The 22,085-nt window shown below is 40.1% G+C and overlaps 2 protein-coding genes across 2 annotated transcripts in view; both read left to right on the top strand.

Annotated features, from left to right (window-relative positions):
* Window positions 1-17,125, top strand: part of LOC127184672 (transcription initiation factor TFIID subunit 1-like) — a 57,309-nt gene extending 40,184 nt beyond the window's left edge. The window contains 11 exon segments of the mRNA XM_051141013.1: window positions 1,500-1,596; window positions 2,820-3,031; window positions 5,833-5,941; window positions 6,809-6,907; window positions 8,243-8,420; window positions 9,540-9,582; window positions 12,371-12,521; window positions 14,682-14,804; window positions 16,761-16,853; window positions 16,947-17,031; window positions 17,103-17,125. Of these exon segments, the coding sequence (XP_050996970.1) occupies window positions 1,500-1,596; window positions 2,820-3,031; window positions 5,833-5,941; window positions 6,809-6,907; window positions 8,243-8,420; window positions 9,540-9,582; window positions 12,371-12,521; window positions 14,682-14,804; window positions 16,761-16,853; window positions 16,947-17,031; window positions 17,103-17,125 (1,213 nt within the window).
* Window positions 6,766-8,518, top strand: LOC127185739 (transcription initiation factor TFIID subunit 1-like). The gene is made up of 2 exons (XM_051142272.1): window positions 6,766-6,907; window positions 8,243-8,518. The coding sequence occupies exons 1-2, from the start codon at window positions 6,848-6,850 to the stop codon at window positions 8,501-8,503; spliced, it is 321 nt and encodes a 106-aa protein (XP_050998229.1). The 5' UTR covers window positions 6,766-6,847; the 3' UTR covers window positions 8,504-8,518.
* Window positions 17,126-22,085: the final 4,960 nt, after the last annotated feature.

Genomic DNA, 22,085 nt, shown 5'->3' with positions numbered 1-22,085 from the left:
AATTCTTTTCTGAGATTTTTACACTTCTACCTTTCAACATACAACTTAATACTGTCAGGAACATTCTTCTGTTTTTGGACTGTGAATGTCCCATGGTTCTTACCTATTCATCTTTTTAGTTCAGCTTGTCCTTTTGTTGAGGAGTCTGTAGCACTTTTTGGCGAGGTCCTTATCTTTGCCTGAAAAAAGTATTTTAAAAGAGGAGAGAATGCTTATTTTACTTCAAGCCCCACGTTTGGGTGCCACCCGCCATGGACCAGCTCAGTCAGGGATAGGTCCTTGGGAACGAGAGGTCTCAAAGTGTTGGTGGACAGAGATAAGGCGAAGTGACAAACAGGGCAACCCAGAATTGAGTTTTGTCTGAGTGTATTTTTCAGGCAAGCAGTCTACATTTTTATACATACATTTCAAAAACGAGGGTGGGGGAATTGTGATTACATTTTCCCACAGAGTAGAGTCAAGGAAGTCAGTGCACAATTAAGCATACACAGTACAGGTACAGAATGCAAAGCTATTGTATTGTCATATTTAGAATTACAACCTTAAATGAAACAATACAGGGTACAGAACACACAGCAAAGACATCATCATTCTAAGTTACTGGATTGATATCAATATGCATGTGCTCCCTTTGTCCAGGGTCAATGTTCTCTCCCTATTGAGACTTATGACCAGCACCTGTGTACCAAGACAGTCTTTTCTTTAGTTCCCTTTTCTAATATCTGAGAGCCACTATCTGGAGTTTTCTTTTGAAACACTTTATTTCTTTGTAAGCCATAATATAACTTACTAATTAATGATTAATTCCTAGTCATGTTTCTTTTAATAAGGGGAAGTGATGTAGAACTACTCTGACCCTTAATAGTCCCGGGCTGCAGTCCCAAGTTTGAATCATCTCATAGTAACATGGTCATGCCTGAAAATTCCTGATTTGGGAGTGAATTAGAGTTAAGTTAGAAGAATAGGAACAGAATCACAGTGAGAGAAAGGAAGGACTGCGGTTACTTTCTCCTGGCAGCAACATCAGCACCAATTTAGGAGGCTCTCTCTTGGGTCGGGGTTGTAGCCTCAGGCCATGTAGTATTTGTCACACAGACTGCACTGGAGGGGCCATGACATCTTTGGATTTTAAGGAGCCAAATCACAGGGAAAGCAACCATGTTTGCTATGTATATATGGATTGTGGTAGTTTGGCTTTGCAAATTTTTCGAAAAAGTCACTCCTATAATGAGATTTGGAAGAAAGAACAGGGATTCTAAACCGGTCTGGGTTGCAGAACATGTCTAAAAAACCAACAGCAAAATCTTAATGATTATTCAGGACTCTGAGAAGTGTTACTCTATACATGAGGAAGACTGACTAGCAAGGGTGGTGAAGATGGCAGGCAGCTTATTTCATTGCAGCCTGGGTGAATTAATTATATTCTGAGATGCTAGCTTTTGGGATACTCATCTTAATTTAGGTTGCTTATGGTCCTGTATTTTTTTCCTCTTATTTAGTCAAAATTTTGTCCTTTTTGATGAGCAACGTCGTGAAGAGATGCGAAAAGAACGGCGGAGGATTCAAGAACAATTGAGGACACTTAGACGGAACCAGGTATGGCAGGACACAATGTAATCCTAGCATTTCAGGATTGTGAGTTTGAAACACAGGTAGACCCTGTCTCAAAACAGAAAATTAAAAAGTAAAAAAGGTTTACGATGTGACCACAGCTAACTAAGGAAATGAAGAAAGCATACCTTTATCCCTCAGGTTTTGTCATCTTTGGCTACTGGAAATGAAAGCAATATTGTGGAAAGGTAGATTATATTATTTGAAAATATGCTTGTATCTATGCCTGCAATCTCAGCACTAAGGGAGCTGAAGCAGGAGGATTCAAGAGCAAAGCAGCATTGCAAGTTCAAGCTCCCTAGTTACCTGTGGCCCTCAGGAAGAAAACACGCACATACACATTCACTTTCCTGTAGGAGCTGAGTATCTTCGGTACATTTTATTTATATTCGTACACCTGTGTGATCGGACCTCAGACCCAGGACCTGATGTGCATTACTCCACTGCTATCCTTTTTTAAAATGGTAACTTACTAAAAGTAGAGGCTGGAGAGATGGCTCAGTGGTTAAGAGTGCTTACTGTATCAGAGGACTGGGGTTTGGATCTTAGCGCTTATGTTGGGCGGCTGGAAAACACCTGTAACTCCAGCTTCAAGGGATCTAACACCTCCCTTCTGGCCTCAGTCGTTACCTGTGCACACACTTGCACATACACGTATACACACCACTACACATACACAAAAAATGTCTTAAAAGAACTAGAAAAAGAAGACATAGCATCCAGGTTGTTTTGCATCACTTAGGTTTGAGATTCCATGTCCTACTATGTAATAGACACAGTAAAATAAGCTAACTGCTGCAATGGAAAGAATTGTGAACTTGGATACAGAAGATCTGGGTGTGGCTCTGTTACTCTGTGACCTTAACCTTTCCAAGTCGGTTTTCTATAAAAAGGTTCACTGGAAGGTGGTGACACACTCCTTTCATCCCAGAACTCCTCGGGGGTGGTGGGTGGGAGTGGCAGAAGCAGGCTGTTGTCTGAGAGTGAGGCCAGCCTGGTCTACAGAGGAAGTTCTCAGACAGCCAGTCCTAGACAGGGAAACCCTGTTTCAACCTCACCCCCAACACACACACACACACACACACACACACACACACACACACAGTGATGTCCTTGTTTCTCCTCTGGTGCATATGCATATATATTTCTTACTGATTTTGAGATCACCCTGTTTACCTCTAATATGTTGATATTTTTTTCTGTTGTAGCTGAAATGTGGAGCATGTGGTGCCATCGGGCACATGAGGACAAATAAATGCTGCCCCCTTTATTATCAAACATATGCTCCACCTTCTAACCCTGTTGCCATGACAGAGGAACAGGAGGAGGAGCTGGAAAAGACAGTCATTCCTAATGATAATGAAGAACTTATAAAGGTTGAAGGGACCAAGATTGTTTTGGGAAAACAGCTGATTGAGAGGTAAGGGATAACAGGCAGGGAGCACTGAAGCAAAGTTCCAAGTTGATGGTGGTGGTTGGCAGGGGCGAATGCGATGTGATTGTTCTTTGAAGTAGAACTAGAGGTTATAGGAACTTGGGATTATCACCAGCAATTTTTTTTAATTTTTTAAAAATTTTTTGGTTTTTTGAGACAGGGTTTCTGTGTGTAACAGCCCTGGCTATCCTGGTCTCACTTTGTAGACCAGGCTGGCCTCGCATTCATAAACATCCATCTTCCTCTGCTTCCTGAGTTCAGAGATTAAAGGCATGCATATGCCACCACACCCAGCTGGCATTTTGCCGGTAATGAAAACTGCAGTGATCCCTTTACGGCTTACTGCTTGCCTTTGTACATGCTATGTATTCTGAGAAGTAGAATTTTTTGGTTTTTTTTTCTCTTGTTCTGTTTTCTATACAGGGTCTCTACATAGCCCTCACTGTCCTAGAACTCACTTTGTAGATCAGGCTGGTCTTAAACTCAGAGATCCACCTGCTTCTGTCTCTGGAGTGCTGGGATTAAAGGCATGTGCCACCAAGCCTGGCTAGTTTTAGTATTTATACAAGTACCCTTACTGGAGTAATTTTTTTGTATGTTTGTTTTCTGTGGTAGTGGCAGGCACAGTAAGCAAATCACTGAGCTGTGATCTCAAACCCTTGCACAATATTTTTTCAGGTTTTGCTCAATTACCCTTGTTGGCCTCAAACTTTCAGTCTCTCTGACTTAGTTCCCACATAGTAGGATTACAGGCATGATACACCACAGCTGGCCTGAGTATAGTTAAGATAAAATGAGAGACTATAACGCAAACTATACTTATGCCCAATCTTCTTGCCCTTAAAAAATTTAATAGATGAAAATGGGGATGTTAAGCCAGAGCATGGTGGCTCACACCTTTAATCCCAGCACTCAAGAAGCAGTGGCAGGTGGATCTCTGTGAGTTCAAGGCCAGCCTGGTCTACAAAGCAAGTCCAAGACAGCCAAGGCTACACAGAGAAACCCTGTTTTAGAAAAAATGGAGATGTTAGAAATTTTCTTATTTTAAAAATTATAAACCAAGCCAGACGCTGGTGGCACACACCTTTAATCCCAGCACTTAGGAGATAGAGGCAGGCGGATCTCTGAGTTCAGGCCAGCCTGGTCTATAGAGTTCCAGGACAGCCAGGACTCTACAGGGAAACCCTGTCTCAACTTACACCCTCAACTGCCACACACAAATATAACCTATTGAATAGTTGAAAGTTCACAATAAGATATTCCAAACTCACCTGTTCACCTTTTTGCCACATTTGCTTAGTCTCTGTATACGTAAAATGTTTGTAGTGTGAACCCTTGAGAAGTAAATTACAGGTATCCATGACAGTTCACTGTAAACACAAACATTTTCTAAGAATTGGGGTGGAACACATGCTACTATTCTTACAACTAAGAAATTAGCATTAATTTAGTACTGTGCTGTGTTCAGGCATTTTATTTAAATTATCCAAGTCATCTCATTGTACTTTACCAGCTCTTTTCCTAGTTCTCAATACAATCCCAATTTAAACATTAGTGTATTTTGAGGCTGTCTTAGTCTAGAACTGTCCTCACTAAGTTTTGTGCGTTTTGTGACATTGATTTTTCTTTTCAGCATTCAAACCAGTTGTTTTGCAAAATACCCTACTTTCTGAATCTTGTTTTAAGTAGAACAAAGATTTATTTTTAAAAGTGAAAACTTGAATATGAGGGACTGTAAGGGGTTTGTAATACCTGCCTTGTTTTCTACTGATTGGACTCACTACATACAATCTATGTAAGTCATGATAGCTTAAAAGTATATTAGAAAGTGAAAATGTTCCATCTTGATCCCTTACAGTGGAAGGTGGATTAGTTTTTAAAATTGCAGGAACCCTTTACCCATTTTTTTTCTACACTAGTTTTTAAATTTTCTTTCTTTCCTTTTGTCTCTTTTTCTTTCTTTTTACCTCCTTTCTATACCCTCTCTTCCTTTCTTTCATTCGTCCTCTTTTCCTTCCTAGGATTATAGCTATGCTTCTTTGTCATTTATGTTGTTTTTATTCATGTGGTTTTGGCTTTTCATTTGGTTTGAACAAGATCTTAGTGTGTATCTCTGGCTGTCCTGGAACTTCTTTATAGATCCGGCTGGCCTCAAACTCTCCTTTACAGATCCGTCTGCCTCTGCCTCTGCCTCTGCCTCCCTGGTACACCACCATGTTCAGACTCATTTATATTCTGTATGAGCCAAATGCCGTAACTTTTGAACCCCAAGATAGAATGTTAGAACTGGAAGGAGTCTTGAAATGCCTTTAGCCTAGTTCCCTCATTTTCTAAATAGGAAACCAAGAAACCATTTGATTTGCTTAGTTCTTTACTAATTTGGAGGTCCTCAGGCATGTTTGGCCTTTGGCTTCTTGGACTTTTACCATCCTGTGCTCACACTTAGGTACTCTGGACCTTTCATTGTAGTTGTTTTATTTCTGGGAACTCTAAAAATATGGTTGAGCTATAAGATTTATTTTATGTGTATGAGTATTTTGCCTGCATGAATGTAAGTGCACCATTGTGTATGCTGGGTACCCATAGATGTCAGAGAGTGTGTCGGATCCACTGGAACGGGAGTTACTATCTAGTTGTGAGCTACCATGTAGGTGCTGGGAGCAGAACCAGGGTCCTGTCTGTAAGAGTAGCAAGTACTTTTAACTACTGATCCATCTCTCTACTCTTATTTCTGGGAACAACTGCAAATAGCAAATAACACACTATGACAATGTTACTGATTGCAGTGTGGATGAAATTCGTAGAAAATCCCTGGTCCTGAAGTTCCCTAAACAACAACTTCCTCCCAGGAAGAAAAGGCGGCTTGGAAACACTATTCACTGTGACTATTTGAATGTAAGTATCTGCATTTTCTTGTCTTTTCTTTTGTTTTTTGTTTTTGTTGTTTGTTTGTTTGTTTGTTTCTTTTCAAGTCAGGGGTTGCTCTGTGTAACCTTTATCAGGTAGGTTCTCATGGAATCCCTCAGCCTTCTCTGACATGGCTCAGTTGGTGTCTGATGTTCCCTATGGCTGTTCCTTGAGAATTATATATTTATTATATAACTTATTAAAGTGTATTTTTTGCTTTGTTGTTGCTTTTGAGGCAGCACCTTTCTGTGTAGCCCTGGGACTATCACTCTGTAGACCAGGCTGGTCTTGGACTCAGAAGTCGGCTTGCCTCTTCCTTCCTAGTACTGGGTTACCCTCCTTCTTTACATGGAGTCTAGAGATCAAATAATGGTCACTATCTTGAATGGCAAGTGCCATTACCCACTGAGCCTTCTTATTGCCCGCCCCTCTTTTTGATGTGCATGAGTGCTTTGCCGGCATGTGTATAGGTGCACTGCATGCATGCCTGGTGCCAGCAGAGCCCTGAAGAGAGTGCATTATGGAGTTAGTTATAAACCACCATGTGGGTGCTGGGAACTGAACCCAGGTCCTCTCCAAAAGCAACAAGGGATCTTAACCACTGAGCCATCTCTCTAGCTTACCTGGTCCCCTGCAACTTTGTTTTTTGAGACTGGGTTTCTATCTAGTTCAGGCTGGTTTGGAATTTACTATGCAGTCTAGGTGGACTTGAATTTGCAGCCTCCCAATTACTTTATTGAGGATTTCTAAAATGTATCCATGTATTTGAAAAATGTTGGGATTTTTTTTCCTTTCTTCCTAATGCATTCTGATTTCTTTCTTTTTTCTTTTCTTTTCTGCTGTTGTTCTTTCTAGACACCTCATAAATCCAGCCAACGGCACCGGACAGACCCTATGGTGACACTGTCTTGTATCTTAGAGTCTATCATCAATGACATAAGAGATCTTCCAGATGTGAGTAGTGTGTAAATGCGTGTATCTAGAACTCCTAAATCTTTGAGATTTTCTCCGTTTTTAAATTATTTAATAGAATACTAGGTGAAGAAGAAGAACAGAATGTAGGCAGACGGACACATCAGTATAAGAAAATATAAAGCTAATTTTTTCTAGTTTCCATTCAATTTTTTTTCTCTATTTTGTGATGGATATGTGAATTCAACTTTATAGATATTGAAGTAGCAAGAGTAATTTTCAAAATTATATATATATATATATATATATATATATATATATATATATATATATATATACACACACACACATACACATGTACATATATTTACATAAACATACACATATATACATATATACACACAGACATATATACATACGTATATACACACACACACACACACACCCCATTGTATACATATGCAAGTGTCCTTGGAGGCCAGAGGCATTGGATCACCTGGAACCAAAGTTACAGAACGTTGTGAGTCCCCAGCTATGGGAACTGGGAACCAAACTTAGGTCCTCTGGAAGATCATACTGTGCTATTACAACCACTGAGCCATCTCTCCAGCCTCAAATTTGTATGTCTTACAAGAACAATCTTTGCATCCCATAAGTGTCTAAGATATATGGAGCTAGAAAGACAGCCCAGTGGTTAAGAATATATACTGCTTAAATATTAAAAAAAAAAATGAATACATACTGCTGGGGCTGGATAGTTGGCTCAGTGGTTATGAATAGTTGTTGTTGCCAAGTACCGAGGTTCGATTCCTAGCACCCACATGGAAGCTCACCGCCTCCTCAGGCACCAGGCACACTTGTGGTACACAGACCTACATGTAGGTAAAACACTCATACACATTGAATAGTAAAACTAAATCCAAATATAAGTTTTTAAAAAAGAATACATACAGCTCTTGCAGAGCACCAAGATTAATTACCAGCACCCATGTTACGTGGCTCTCAGCCACCTATAACTCTAGCTTCACAGGATTCAATAGCTTGACATGTGTGGTGGCGCATGCCATTCATCCCAGCACTTGGGAGGCAGAGGCGGACAGAGGTTGAGACCAGTCTTGTCTACAGAGCTAGTTCTAGCACAGCCAGGGCTCCCTGAAACACACACAAACCCACAAAGAGAGAGAGGGAGGGAGGAAGGGAGAGAGGAGGGCTTAGTGGGGGAGAGAGGAGAGATTTGGGGGAGAGAGAGATGGTTCAATAAGAAACAGACTTACTACATCTGAAAAATCCCTTTGAGAGTTGTTAAACCAGTAAGATGTAATTGGCTCTGTCAAGTGTTCTTTGCTCACAAATGGTGTTGGCTCTCTGTTTCCACAGACATACCCTTTCCATACTCCAGTTAATGCAAAGGTTGTAAAGGACTACTACAGAATCATCACTCAGCCAATGGATTTACAGACACTCCGTGAAAATGTGCGCAAACGCCTCTATCCATCTCGGGAAGAATTCAGAGAACACTTGGAACTGATTGTGAAAAATAGTGCAACCTATAATGGTAACAGCCCCTTGTTCCTTGACTGTAAAGGTCACCTTTCAGATTCTTATGCCCTTGCTGGTTCTAAATTCAGAGTAGATTAGAATGCATGAAAACACTATAATGTGCACTCTTGAGTATGACCATCAGGCGTGCACATTTTAGTCATATAAGTGTTAACTTCTTTCACTTCCACTATTTAAGCCCTTTTTTTTTTTTTTGAGACATGGTGTTCTAAGTAGGCTGGCCTGGAACTATGTAGATCAAACTGGCCTTCAAATCACAGAAATGCTTTGGCCTCTTTCTCTCAAATGAGTGCTGGGATTAAAGCCATGTTGTACCATGCCCAGCCTTCTACTATTTCACTTTTAAAGTATTCTCTCGGGAAATTGAAGTCTGTGTGTTGAAACAGTTGGGATGAGTAGGGAGACAAAAAAGTACGCTTAGGTAAGTTGAAGAGGCATTGGGTGTCGTTGGACTCTACAAAGGATCTTCCTGTAGCCATATTTATTTTGTGTATTTTAACTCGGTCTGCATTTTAGTTACAGGGGCCAGATGTCCATTTTGTTAAAAATGAAAAACCAGGACAGGCAAGGAGAAAGAAATCAGTGTGCATTAATAAATATATAAATATTAGCATCCAGAGTATAGATAATACTAATAGAGCTATGATGGATACATTATTTACTATCTCATAACCTCTTCTGTTTCTTATGTATAAACAGGACAAAAATGATATGTAGATTCTGAAGCGTTCCACAGGCCAGTCCAACTTATTTATCAGATTTCATCTCCAATGAGTAGCTTCCATGCCCACTGTAGACTCTAACCATGCTCACCTTTATATTTCATTTGAATATCCTATGGTACTTCTTCATGTCTTTACAGTCTTTTATCTCTCTCTCTCTGAAGTTCCCTTTCTTCCCTTCCATGGTGAATTTCCATTCATATTTCCAGATTAATCCATATCATCCTTTCCAAAAGACTGATTATCAGATTGCTCAAAAATGTTTTTTTTTTCTTTTTGATCCCCTGTGTTTCTGAGCACAATGCAATCAACTTTTAAGTTCTCATCCCATAATTATTTATATATTTGGCCAGTTTGTGATTTTTTAGAGATACTGTTATTTATGTTTTTAGGTCTCAGAGTTGAGCATCATGCCAAATTGTATAAAAGGGAAGAGTAAGGAAATTGGGTATGGTGGCACATGCCCGTAATCTCAACACTTGGGAAGTGTGGAGGCAGGACGGTCAGGATTTCAAAGTCATCCTTGGTGGCTACAAGCAAGTTCAAGGCCAGCTTGGGCTACATATGACTCTGTCTCAAAAATAACAACAACAACAACAAAAGCCAGCCAGGTTGCTCAACAGATAAAAGTACCTGAGTTCAATCCCTAGGACCTACGGTGGAAGGAGGGAACTGATTCTTGAAAGTTGCCCTGACCACATGCGTGTCATGGCTTATGTGTCCACCTTTGCACACACACACACACACACACACACACACACACACCCAGTGTAATAAAAATGAAGGAAAGATAAAGAGAATTAAAACAAAGCTCCACTGGAGGATGTAACTCTTTGGTAAAGCACTTAACCAGCATCCACGAGATCCTAGCTTCAGTCCCCAGTAGTGGCAAAAAGGTTTCTCCGAGCCCCGTATCCTTCCTCATGTGTCAATGGTGATGATAATGGTAGTAACAGTGGCATGAAATGTTTTTACTTGATTGCCTGCCTTCCTCCTTTCCCTCCCTTCCCCTCAATAATGCAGCTATGGCTTGTTCTTTGATCCCACCTTCCCTCTCTTTGAGGCAGGATCTCTAAATGCCTAGGCTGGTCTAGAACTTGCTGTATAGTTCAGACTGGCCTCAGACTTGCTTTCCACATGCTTCGGTCTAGATTTCTGCAGCTACAGAGGTGTGTCACCATACCTAGCTTATTTCTTCCTTTTTATTACAACCTAATATATGGGTAGTTGATAAACATTTTGGACTTGTCCACTTTTAAACTGCTATAAACAGTGCATCTGTGACTATTTATGTTTAAGCTTTTGTTTGGACATTTGCTTTCACTTCTCTTTGGTACATGCATAGGAGAGGAATCCTTAAGTTTATAGGGTCACCGTGACTAGCATTCTGAAAACCTGATACTTTCCCAGTTTCTAGAGTAGCTGTATCATTGTGCAGCTCTACTAGAAATGGAACATATATTTTATACACATTCTGCTTTCTCCTCACCCTCACCTGTTATAGTTGTCATCCTAGTGTGTGGGTAGTAGCACATCGTGTGTGTTTATGTGTCCTTGATCTTTGCATGTACTTGGGATGGTGCCCACCTTTTCCTTCTTGATACTCTCTCCTTTCGGGAGTATCTTTTAAAGATTTATTTTAAGGTACATGTATTTATTATTTATACAGTGTTTTGCCTGCTTCTGTGCCGGAAAGCCAGAAGACGGCACCAGATCTCATCTTAGATGGTTGTGAGTCACCATGTGGTTGCTGGGAGTTGGACTCAGGACTTTTGGAAGAGCAGCTAGTGCTCTTAACCTCTGAGTCATCACTCCAGACCTCCAGGAGTATTTTGTGTAACACTTTTTACTTTCTATTTTTAAAAAGATTTACTCTATTGTTTTAATTATGTATATGTGTTTGGGTGTATACATGTAATTGCAAGTATCTACAGAGACCAGAGGCTTTGGATTACCCTGGAATTAGAATTATAAGCAGTAGTGAGCTACCTGACATGGTTGGCTGCTGGGATCTGAGCTACCAGAGCAGAAAAAAACTTTTAATGAGTGAGCCATCTCTTTAGTCTCTTACTTTTTCTTCTGCTTCAATTACTATATGTCCACTGATGCCCCTATCTTCTGTCTCTACATCTATTCTAGGCTTCATATCTTTGCTTCTAGTTTTTTCTAGGCATGACAGTTCTCACTATCCTATTGGCAATTAATTATCTGATGGCCTGTTGTAGATAAACAGTTTTTCCAGCTGTCTAGTGCTGATTATAGGTGTTTTAATTATTCCAGCTGCTTAGTGTTGATTATAGGTGTTTTAGTTATTCCAAAGATGAGCGTCAATGGAGCAGCTATAAGCAGAAAATGTGCTAAAGAGACCAGCTAGTTCAGGAATTTTCTGAAGCTCTTGGGAAGGATTTCTGGCAAACTGAAATAATGATCTGTGTGCTGGAGAATCTGTCTACTAAGCAGAAAAATAAGAAAAGCTGTTCATTGATCTCTTTCCCCCTTCTTAAACACATCCTTCTCTGTCCACAGAATGATTTTCAAGGTATTGGAAACAGCTCATCCTTTTGCTCCCAGCACTAGGAAGACAGAGGCAGGTGAATCTCTGAGTTTGAGGCGAGGCCAGGCGTGTGTACAGTGTTTCAGGCTAGCCAGAGCTACATAGTGAGGCCCTGTCTCAAAAAAAAAAAAAAAAAAAAAGAGCTAGGCAGTGGTGGCACATGCTTTAATTCCAGAACTCTCGAGGCTGAAGCAGAGGCAGGCGGATCTCTGTGAGATCAAGGCCAGCTTGGTCTACAGAGTTGAGTTCCAGGACAGCCAAAGCTCTACACGGAGAAATCCTGTCTGGAAAAACCAAACCAAACCAAACCAAAATAAAAAGCCAAAGAAACTCCAAAACCAAATAAACAAAAAGCAGCTGTAATACAAGAGTGTGGACATAAATAAAGAACAGTTAAAATTCATTCATATTTTTTACCCAGTATGTATTAGGTACTGAAAAATGGAGTAAAGAATGGTAGTGTCTATCCCTGGTGAGGTAGCACACAAATATAATAACAAGTAGGTGAAGGCAGGAGGACTTGAAGTTGAAGGTCATTCTCAGTTACACAGTGAGTTCTAGACCAGCCTGAGATACATGGCACTCTGTCTCAGAAAAATAAAAAGGGGGAAATAAAGAGTGGTATGTCTGCCTAACTTGGTTACTAGGCTGGTGCCTGGGACCTTTTAGGTTCTTTAGTAAATGTGTTGTGTTGGAAATGTGTGGCAACTTTGAGCTCCCATTCATAATGGCCATTTCTTATTCCTCTGTAGGGCCAAACCACTCACTGACTCAGATTTCTCAATCCATGCTGGATCTCTGTGATGAGAAACTCAAAGAGGTAAGAATTAAAGATAAGGCAAATAATAGGCATAGTGACATACACCTATAATCCTACCACTTGGGAGTTGTTAATAGGAGGATCAGGAGCTTGAAGTCATCCTCAGCTACATAAGGAGTTCAAGAGCAGCCTAAGCTTCATAGACTTTGACTCAAAAGTCAAAATAAAAAAAACTAAAAGAAAAAGAGAAATGCTGCCGGGCAATGGTGGCGCATACCTCTAATGCCAGCACTTGGGAGGCAAAGACAGGCAGAGCTTTGTGAATTTGAGGCCAGCCTGGTCTACAGACTGAGTCCAGGATAGCCAGGGCTACACAGAGAAACCCTGTCTTGAAAAACTAAAAGAACACCAAAAAAAAAAAAAAAAAAAAAAAAAAGTGGGGCACGGTGGCACACTCTTTTAATCCCAGCATTTGGGAGGCAGAGGCAGTTGGATCACTGTGAGTTCCAGGCCAACCCTACAAAGAGGGTTCCAAGACAACCAGAAAAGTATTACACAGAGAAACCCTGTTTTGAAAAAGCAACAAGGCAAAAAATATACAGATACGCTGTGGTATATGAAGGTGGAGAATAGCAGGGTTTAGGAACTAGAATATTTAACAGAAGGGACAGTACATGAGGGAGTGACAAATCTTTGATGTATTTGAGGGGTACAGATTTAGAAATTAAATAGACAGTGTCTTCTGTAGGCGGGAAAGCCAAGTCCAAAGAGGAAAATAACTTGCTCTGGGATCCTGCAGGATTGAGATCTGGAACCTAGTAACTTTAGAAAGAATGATGAAAAATGACTTCCCAGAAGAGCTCCTGTAGCTTACAGCTCATTGCTGTACCAGAGAAGCCAATTGAAAAATGTTTTTTTTTTTTTTTTTTTTTTTTTGTTTTTGTTTTGAGATCCTGCCTTATCTAACTCAAGCTGGCTTGGGAGTCACTGTGTCTAATACATGGCCTTAAGCTCATGGTGGTTCTTCCCCTCAGTTTCCTGAGTTCTAGGGCTATAGGTCTGACTGAGCCACTAGGCCTAGAGACAGTTTAATTTTTAAAAAGTAATCTAAAAAACTAACAGATAATGTTTTTGGCTAGTTTTTTTTATTTGTTTTCTTTCCCTGTGTGCTGGAAACTGAACCAGGGTCTTGCCTTACTAAGTAAGTACTTTATCACTAATTTACAGCCTCAGGCTCTCTATGAACTTCTGTTCTTACTAAAGAAGATTGTGGTACCTTGTAAGTTTATAAAAGCACGGGTAATAATGAAGCTTGATACTGGCATAGATATTTCACAAAAGAGAACATGATTGATGAACATGGACAATTTTCTCAACCCGGTTGACATAAATTTTATGTTTAAGCCACAGTTAGCTGAGCATTGTAATACATAAGTATAATTGTAGCACTTGAGAGTAAGAGGCAGGATGAACACAAGTTCTGGGCCAGACCTTGTCTCAAAATAACAGCCCTCCCCTCCATGAGAGTTCTCTGTGTATCTGTTAGAGGGCTAAAGTCCTATATGCAGTATGAAAATTCAATATTGGTACACAGCGGAGGTGGAGGTAATAGATTCAGAAATTCAAGGTAATTTATAGCAACATTTCAAGTTCCAAGTTTGCCTGTGACTTAGGAGACACTGTCTCAAAAAAAAAAAAAAAAAAAAAAAGCTCCTGAGACACAGGATTGAGGTTAGAGGCAATGAGAATGCAGAGGTTTTTGTAGTATAAAGACTGAAATGAATTTGTTGGATTCTGTTTCCTTATACAAGTCACTAATCTAGCTGGGGTTATATACTGAATGTGAAGCTAGCCTGGGATACATAGGATACCTGCCCTGTTAGAAAAACAAAATTAACCATTAACTGATGGTAATGTTGTTCTGCATTCTCAGCATTCATTTTGTAGAAAAGACAATCTTACAAAAGCCTAGTTTGCTGAAGAATTCTTGTTGTAGCTAAACCAGTGATGTCTTGAGTTTTCTGTTCTTGGCACTACTCAAGAATGGGATGTAGCATGCGGGATTTTGTGATCCTTTAGCTACAGTATCATTTATCTAGGTTGGCCAGAAACTGAATAGTAGATCATTCAAAGGCTAGCAGGACTTTAAATTCTCTTTAGTGTTTCTGTGGTGATCACAGTTCAGGAAAACTGCCTTCATTTTGCTTTGCTTTATTTCAGAAAGAGGATAAGTTGGCACGTTTAGAGAAGGCTATCAACCCCTTGCTTGACGATGATGACCAAGTTGCGTTTTCTTTTATTCTGGATAACATTGTCACTCAGAAAATGATGGCAGTTCCAGATGTAAGTAATTTTCATGCCGAATTTTGTGAGGATAGTACTAGGGGATGGAAAGAAGTATATAGAGTAAGCGTGTGTGCATTGAGAGATTCTGTGTAGTGACGTGCATGTGTCCAAAGGAACTGGTATGTAATTTTAAAAATCAACCATTTGCTGTATGAATTCATTAACACTGAAAGCAAAGATGCCAAGTGTCTTTGAATATTAAGAGGTTCTTACTTCCTTTTGTCAGTATTTAGTATGTGTATACTCTTGAATAGCCCAGGAGAGAACTATCAACTAATACTAGGTTCTGAATTTAGAAATGTTCTTAGACAAATAAAACTTTTAACATTTTGTTTGTTTTTGTTTTCCTATTTTTTCCCATGAACAATTTTTTTTGTTTTGTTTTTTGTTTTTTTGTTTGTTGAGACAGGATTTCTGTATGTTATCTTGGCTGTCCTGGACTCACTTTGTAGACCAGGCTGGCCTTGAACTCACAGCGATCTGCCTGCCTCTGGCTCCAGTGTGCTGGGATACTTATAAAGTAATTTATTCAGATTACACCTCAATTGTTATGCCTTCACTTGTGTCTTCCCATTCCCCCGCTCCCTCTTCCATCCTATTCCCCTCCCCTAGGTCTGTAACAGAAGGGGACCTTGTCCCCTACTATAAGATCACAGCCTGTCAGGTCTCTTCCTGGTAGCCTGCTTACTCTTCTCTGAGTGCCACCAGGTCTCTCCACCAAGGGGAAGTGGGCAAATAAGAGGCACCAGAGTTCATGTCAGAGTCTGTCCCTGCTCTCCACACAATTGTGGAGAATGTGGTATCCATTGGCTAGAACTGGATAGGGGTTCTAGGTTTGCTGCATGCATTGTCCTTGCTTGGTACAGTAGTTTGAGCAGAACCCCCTGGGTCCAGATCCGCCAGCCTTGGTGGTCTTCTTGTACCCTTTTAGCATTTTTATTACATTCATTTATTTGTGTATGTGGGGAAGGAAGTTTTAAGTTATGCTTTGTGTGTAGTCCCGACAACCTGGTTAGGTGTGGTGGTACAACCTTTCATCCTAGAACGTGGGAGGCATAAAGTAGGTGGAATTTTGTGAATTCAAGGTGAGCCAGGGCTACACAGTAGGACCCTGAAGAGAAAGAACAAACAAAAACAAGGCTGGAGAGATGGCTCAGAGGTTAAGAGTATTGTCTGCTCTTCCAGAGGTCCTTAGTTCAGACTTCCCAGCAGCCACATGGTAGCTAATAACCACCTATAATGAGGTCTGGTGCCCCCTCTGGTGGGCAGGAATACATGCAGGCAGAACATTATATACATAATAAATACATACATACATATATACATACATACATACATAGGTCTTTTTAAAAAAAAGGAAAACAAAAAACCTTGGAGAGTTGGGCCTAGCTTCTATCCTGTGTTCAAGGAATTGAGTTCATGTCGTTGAGCTTGTTGATAAGCACCTCTACACACAAAGCCATCTTGCCTCTTCACAGAAAACACTTGAATAATTACTCAAATGTTTGTTGTCCTTTTGTTTTCTTCAAATTTTATGGTAAGGCTATCATCTATCATGCTGTTTCTGTAGGCCATTTTACTATATTAGTCCGTCAGAAATTTCTAAATTAAATTTTCTGTTGCATATAGTCAAAATGTCTATTTACAGTGTTATAAAATTTCTAGATGGAACCTTGGACTAAGGAATGTTATTCTATTTTTGCAAAACTTAAGAGCTTTTAACACACAAATAAGATTTTAGTTGTAAGTTTAGAGGAGGGATTATTGCTTTGTCAGGGTGTAAGAATCCTTAATGAAATCCTTAAGTTATAGACAATTTTGTGTGAGTATATGGACATCTGTGGAAAGAGCTTATAATTTTCATCAAGACATATTTGTAACTCAAGTGAAAATTTTGACCCTCTGGTATAAGTGATGGTTTTCATTTGACCTCCCGTGCTTTCTATTTACTAGTCATGGCCATTTCATCACCCAGTTAATAAGAAGTTTGTTCCAGATTATTACAAAATGATTATCAGTCCAATGGATTTGGAGACTATACGTGAGGTAAGTGATTTTTTAAAAAATAATCAATGCCCTTTAATAATCCGTGTTTCTTTTTGTATATATAGCTGAGTCCCTGATTGTTTTTTGTCATAGAATATCTCCAAGCACAAATACCAGAGTCGGGAGAGCTTTCTAGATGATGTAAACCTGATTTTGGCCAACAGTGTTCAGTACAATGGTGAGTAATTTGTTTTCCTCTTTCACCAGTCTTATCTATCCAGCATTAATTTGCATTATTAAATTTTTCAGGTGTTAGCAACTTTGAGCAGTGATAGATAAATCAAGTCACTTAGTTTACTTAATATACTTATATATTTATATATACTTAATATACTTGTCTATACTTTTTTACTTTTATATACTTTAATATACATTTATATACTTAATGTACTTATATATTTATCTATTTGTCGTAAGGGTGGGAATGCTGTTCAGGTATGCTTTTGGAAGCTAGAGGACAACTTGGAGAGGTGGTTCTCTGTTTCCACCATGTGGATTCCCAGGACTGAACCTAGGTTGTCAGGTTTGGTGCTGATCCATTTCATCTGCTCAGTTTGTTTGTTTGTTTTTAAGTAGGTGCATATATATTTTGGTGTGGTTGTGTGTGTGTGTGTGTGTTATAAGAATCACTATTAAAATTTAATCATGGAAACCAATCTATCCTTACTATTGAAATTGTGTAAAGCATAGGAAAATGAGGTATTAATAACAATCAAATGGATGTTTCCTGTCCTTTGAGTCATGATGGTATTTCTGTAAGATTTGAAGTTACATCATAACCCTACATGGATCTGAGGCTGAAATGTGTAGCTGGCTATAGACCATGGCCAACTTTGGTGTATGGAATTTTGCTCAGCACCTGAATTGATGGAATAGTATGTTTAATTTTCTAATAGGAAGGATGGTCTCTGTGTTCAAGTACTTCATGTTTCAGTTGATAGTAGCTTGACAAGGGCTATAATAGAAGGATATAGAACGTCCATTAGAGAGAAAACAAAATTTAACCTGAGGGTTAGGGAAGGCTTCGTGAACTAGAAAAAGTTAAAATTGTTTTTTTGTTTTTGAGACATGGCCTCATGTATCCTAGTCTGACCTTGAAGATGACCTTGGATTCATCTTCCTGCTTCCACCTCCCAAGTTCATTGAGCATCAAGCATGGCTCAGTTTTTAAAAATGGAGACAGAGTCTCACTACGTAGCCCTGACTGCCCTGGAACTCACTATGTAGAGTTCTCAGAGACCAATCTGCCTCTGCCAGGATTAAAGACACATGCAACCACATCCACCCCCAAATTTATTATAATTAAAAAGCCTTTTTTAAGGCTGGGCATGGTGGCACATACCTTTAATCCCAGCACTTCTCAACAGGTGAAAGCATGATCATGAGGCGAACCTGGTCTACAAAGTGAGTCCGGGACAGTCAGGGCTAAAACAGAGAGACCCTGTCTTGAAAATCCCAAAACAGAACTCTTAAAATTTATATTTTAAAAAAGCCAGGGTGGTGGTACACACCCTTAATGCCAGCACTTGGGCAGATCTCTGTGCATTCAAAGCAAGCCAGCCTAGTCTACAGAGCAAGTCCAGGACAGCCAGGAGTACACAGAGAAACCCTGTCTTGAAAAATAAAAAAATATTTTAATTATGTGTGTGTGTGCGTATGCCCATGTACGTGCAGGTGCCTGTGGAGGCCAGAGGGGAGTGTGAGATCCCCTGGTGCTGGAGTTATAAGTGGTTGTGAGTGCTTGGGACTGAATTCAGGTCTTCTGCAAGAGCAGCAAACGGTCTTAACCACTTGAGTCATCTTTCCAGCCTCAAGAACCTATTTTTGAACTGAGTCTAAGGGATGTTGACTATCATGGTTAACTGCCAAGCACCTACTGTGCTCAACAGCTAGTCGAGAGGATGATGAAGTTCCCGGTAGAGAGCCAAATGTAAAAATATAGAGTGCTTTGGATGAGGAAGTACAAACAAGTTTGGCTTGAGTATAGGTTGGTGGGTAGGTTTGATTATAAAATGAGACAATGTGGGTAATGCCCAAGTCAAAAGGCCCAGTAAGTCACAGTAAACCACCAGGAGGGGAGAGGGATCTATAGTTTTAGTAAATACCTTTTAGGAAGTTGCCCAAACAATGAAGGGAAAGTGAATAAGATTTGGAGACCAGTAAAGAAACTCTTAACTAGCTGGGTGTGGTGGTTGCACAGCTGTAATCCCAGCACTCAGGGAGTCAGGGGCAGTTGGATCTCTGTGAGTTCAAGGCCAGTCTGTTCTGCAAATAGATGCCAGGACAGCCAAGGCTATACAGAGAAACCCTGTCTCGAAAACACCAAAAAACCAAACTAAGAAAGAAGAAAGAACAAGAAAGAAAGAAAGAAAGAAGAAAGAAAGAAAAGAAAGAAAAAAGAAAAGAAAGAAAGAAGAAAGAAGAAAGAAAGAAAGGAAAATGAGCTGGGCCTGATGGCACTTGCCTTGAATTTCTGCACTCAGGGAGGCAGAAACAGGTATGCTCAGTGAGTTTGAGACCAGCCTGGCCTATAGAACTTGCCTCCTAAGATCGCCAGGAAACATGTTTTCTCATTAATTGTTGCAATTTACAGTTGTTGTATACAAATGTTGAGGCCGTTCTTTCTCTCTGTGGCATTTTAAACATCATCTGAACTTTAGAAGGCTCCTCATAAAATCAGGAAGCCATTAGCAAGACAGTGACAAAAAGCCACACAAAATGACTTTTTAAATTAATAATCTGTCAACTAATTAATATGCTGTTATCCAACAGTTTTATTCAGGTTGTATTTCAATTTATCAACTATTTTCTTTATTTTTTATGTGTGAGACATATTTTTAAACTATTCTCTTTATTAAATCACATTTTCAACTATACAATAAACACCAATGTCAGAACAGCACATGCCTTCATAGCCACAGAGAAGTAATAATAAGAAGCCTTCGATCTTACATGGCATTTTCTCCTTGTCCTTGGCCACAGCACCACCTAACTGAAGTGGAGAGCTGGCCTAGGATCAGGGGATTAACTTGAGCCACTGGCCTCACTCAGCATCTCATTCTATTTAGTTCTTAGGTCTTTCACTCAGTCCCTGTCAAATTAGCCCACACAGTCCCCTCCCTCAGGAAGAAGTCTCAGAAGATTGTGTTGACATAGGTTGGTTTAGCAAAGAAGATACTGGTGTTATTCCATCTCTAGATGTGTGTTGAGTAATGGAAGGAAATAGAAACTAGAGTCGGAAGACCGGTCCCTAATTCTTTCCCCAACAACATTTCTGGACAGTGACCATGAACAGTTCGAGCTGAGTAAACATAGCCTCTATTTGTAAGGAAATGTTCTAGAGTGTCCTCTCCCAGAAGAGCCGGCTGTCATGTTGACAACTGAGCATCCAGGAAAAGACAAAATTTGGCAGAGGAGGTGGAGATGAAGGTGTTGTTGTTACTGCTGCTGCTTCTGGTGGTGCTGGTCATGTGGTGTGGTGGTGGTCATGTGGTGGTGGTGGTGGTGGTGGTGGTGGTGGTGGTGGTGGTGGTGGTGGTGTGGTGGTGGTGGTGGTGTCTGGTGGTGGTGGTGGTGGGGTGCTGGTGGTGGTAGTGGTGGTGGTTAACATATTGGCCTTAATCTTCCTGACAACCTATGAAGTCATTACCTGCTTGACACTAGCAAGGCCAGCTACCCAGTATATAAAAGCACAAAGCCACCTTGTCTCTCTTGCTCTCTTACTCCTTTCTTCTCTCTTTCTCTGTTGCTATGTCTCTCTCTTTTCTCTGGAGAGACTATCATTCCTCCTCCCCCATGCTCATAAATAAGCATCTCCATATAATATTTGTTGTGTGGCACATACTACACATCACATATTTCACATTTCAGCTTATGTTTCATATATAAAAGTGGTGGTAGTGGTGATCTTAGAGACAATGGTGGTGGTGGTGGTGGTCGCGGTGGCTCAGTTCTCTGTAAAGATGTGCAATGTTCAGGTTATACAAGATAAGGACAGCACAGAAAAAAAAATCACAATGTTAAAAGTGAGGAAGCTGACGGGCCGGAGAAATGGCTCCGAGGTTAAGAGCGCTGGCTTTTCTTCCAGAGGTCCTGAGTTCAATTTCCAGGACAACCATCTATAATGAGTTCTGGCGCCCTCTTCTGGCCTGTTAGCGTATATTCAGACACAACATTGTATACATAATAAAAATGAAAATAATTTTTTAAAAAAGCGAATAAGCAGGCTAAGGGCACAGATCCCCAAATTGATTGAGAAGAAAAATGTTATTTGCACTGGTGTGAACACAAGGCAATTTCTCTGTCTATAAAATGATAATAATGGCTCCTTCCCAGAATTCTGCTGCCATAAAAATGGGATGATACTAAAACACATGGAGAGAGCTTTGAATATGGGAGGGGCCTCACAGTCAATTCCTACACAAAACAAAGAAAAAGTAATTATGTCAATATCTGGCATAATCAACTACCATTATTACATGGCCATTGAAAATAAAGTTGATGGGAGGAACAAGGTTGATGGCTGTAGAGTTTCAGTTTGGCAAGAAAAAGTTCTGTTAAGCTACTCACAGCAATGCGAATATAGTTAACAGTACCAGACTGTGCATTTTAACGGGTGAAGTTTTTTTTTTTTTTTTTTTTTTTTGAGACAGGGCTTCTCTGTGTAGCTTTGGCTGTCCTGGACTGGCTTTGTAGACCAGGCTCGCCTCGCCCTCACAGCGATCCACCTGCCTCTGCCTCCCGAATGCTGTGATTATAGGTGTGCACCACCACACCGGCTACAGGTGTAGTTTTAAAATCAGTAAATTGCTTGTTAACAGGAAAATCACCTTGTGTTTATTTGTTTGTTAGAAAACTATGTAGATTTATATATTATTGAGCAAAGGTAGGGCCTGACAGCCAGCCGGGGAAGCCAAGGGAAAAAAAAATCAAAAACTTCTCTTTGCCCGTTGAATTCTCTGCTACCTGTTGGAGACATAAGGGAAAGTCGTAGAGGCTTTGCTTGACAAAGTTCCAGGGACGTCTGGCTGTCCAGCATGATCTATAAACATCCAGAACAGCTATTCAGGCTTTGCTTGGCAAAGTTCCAAAGATCTCCAGCTGATCACCGCTGCCCTTCAATATTATGAATGCTCCAGGTGTAAGCTTGCCTAAAAACTATTTTGAAATCTACTTTTTCTTCTAAAACTGCCTTTCTATTTCTCAGCCGTAATGAAATTCACACTGGGAAAA

This window comes from Acomys russatus, chromosome X, assembly GCF_903995435.1.
Source record: "Acomys russatus chromosome X, mAcoRus1.1, whole genome shotgun sequence".
NCBI classification, from domain to species: domain Eukaryota; kingdom Metazoa; phylum Chordata; class Mammalia; order Rodentia; family Muridae; genus Acomys; species Acomys russatus.
The sequence above is the reverse complement of the archived record's forward strand: the minus strand, read 5'-3'. Positions and strand labels throughout refer to the sequence as shown.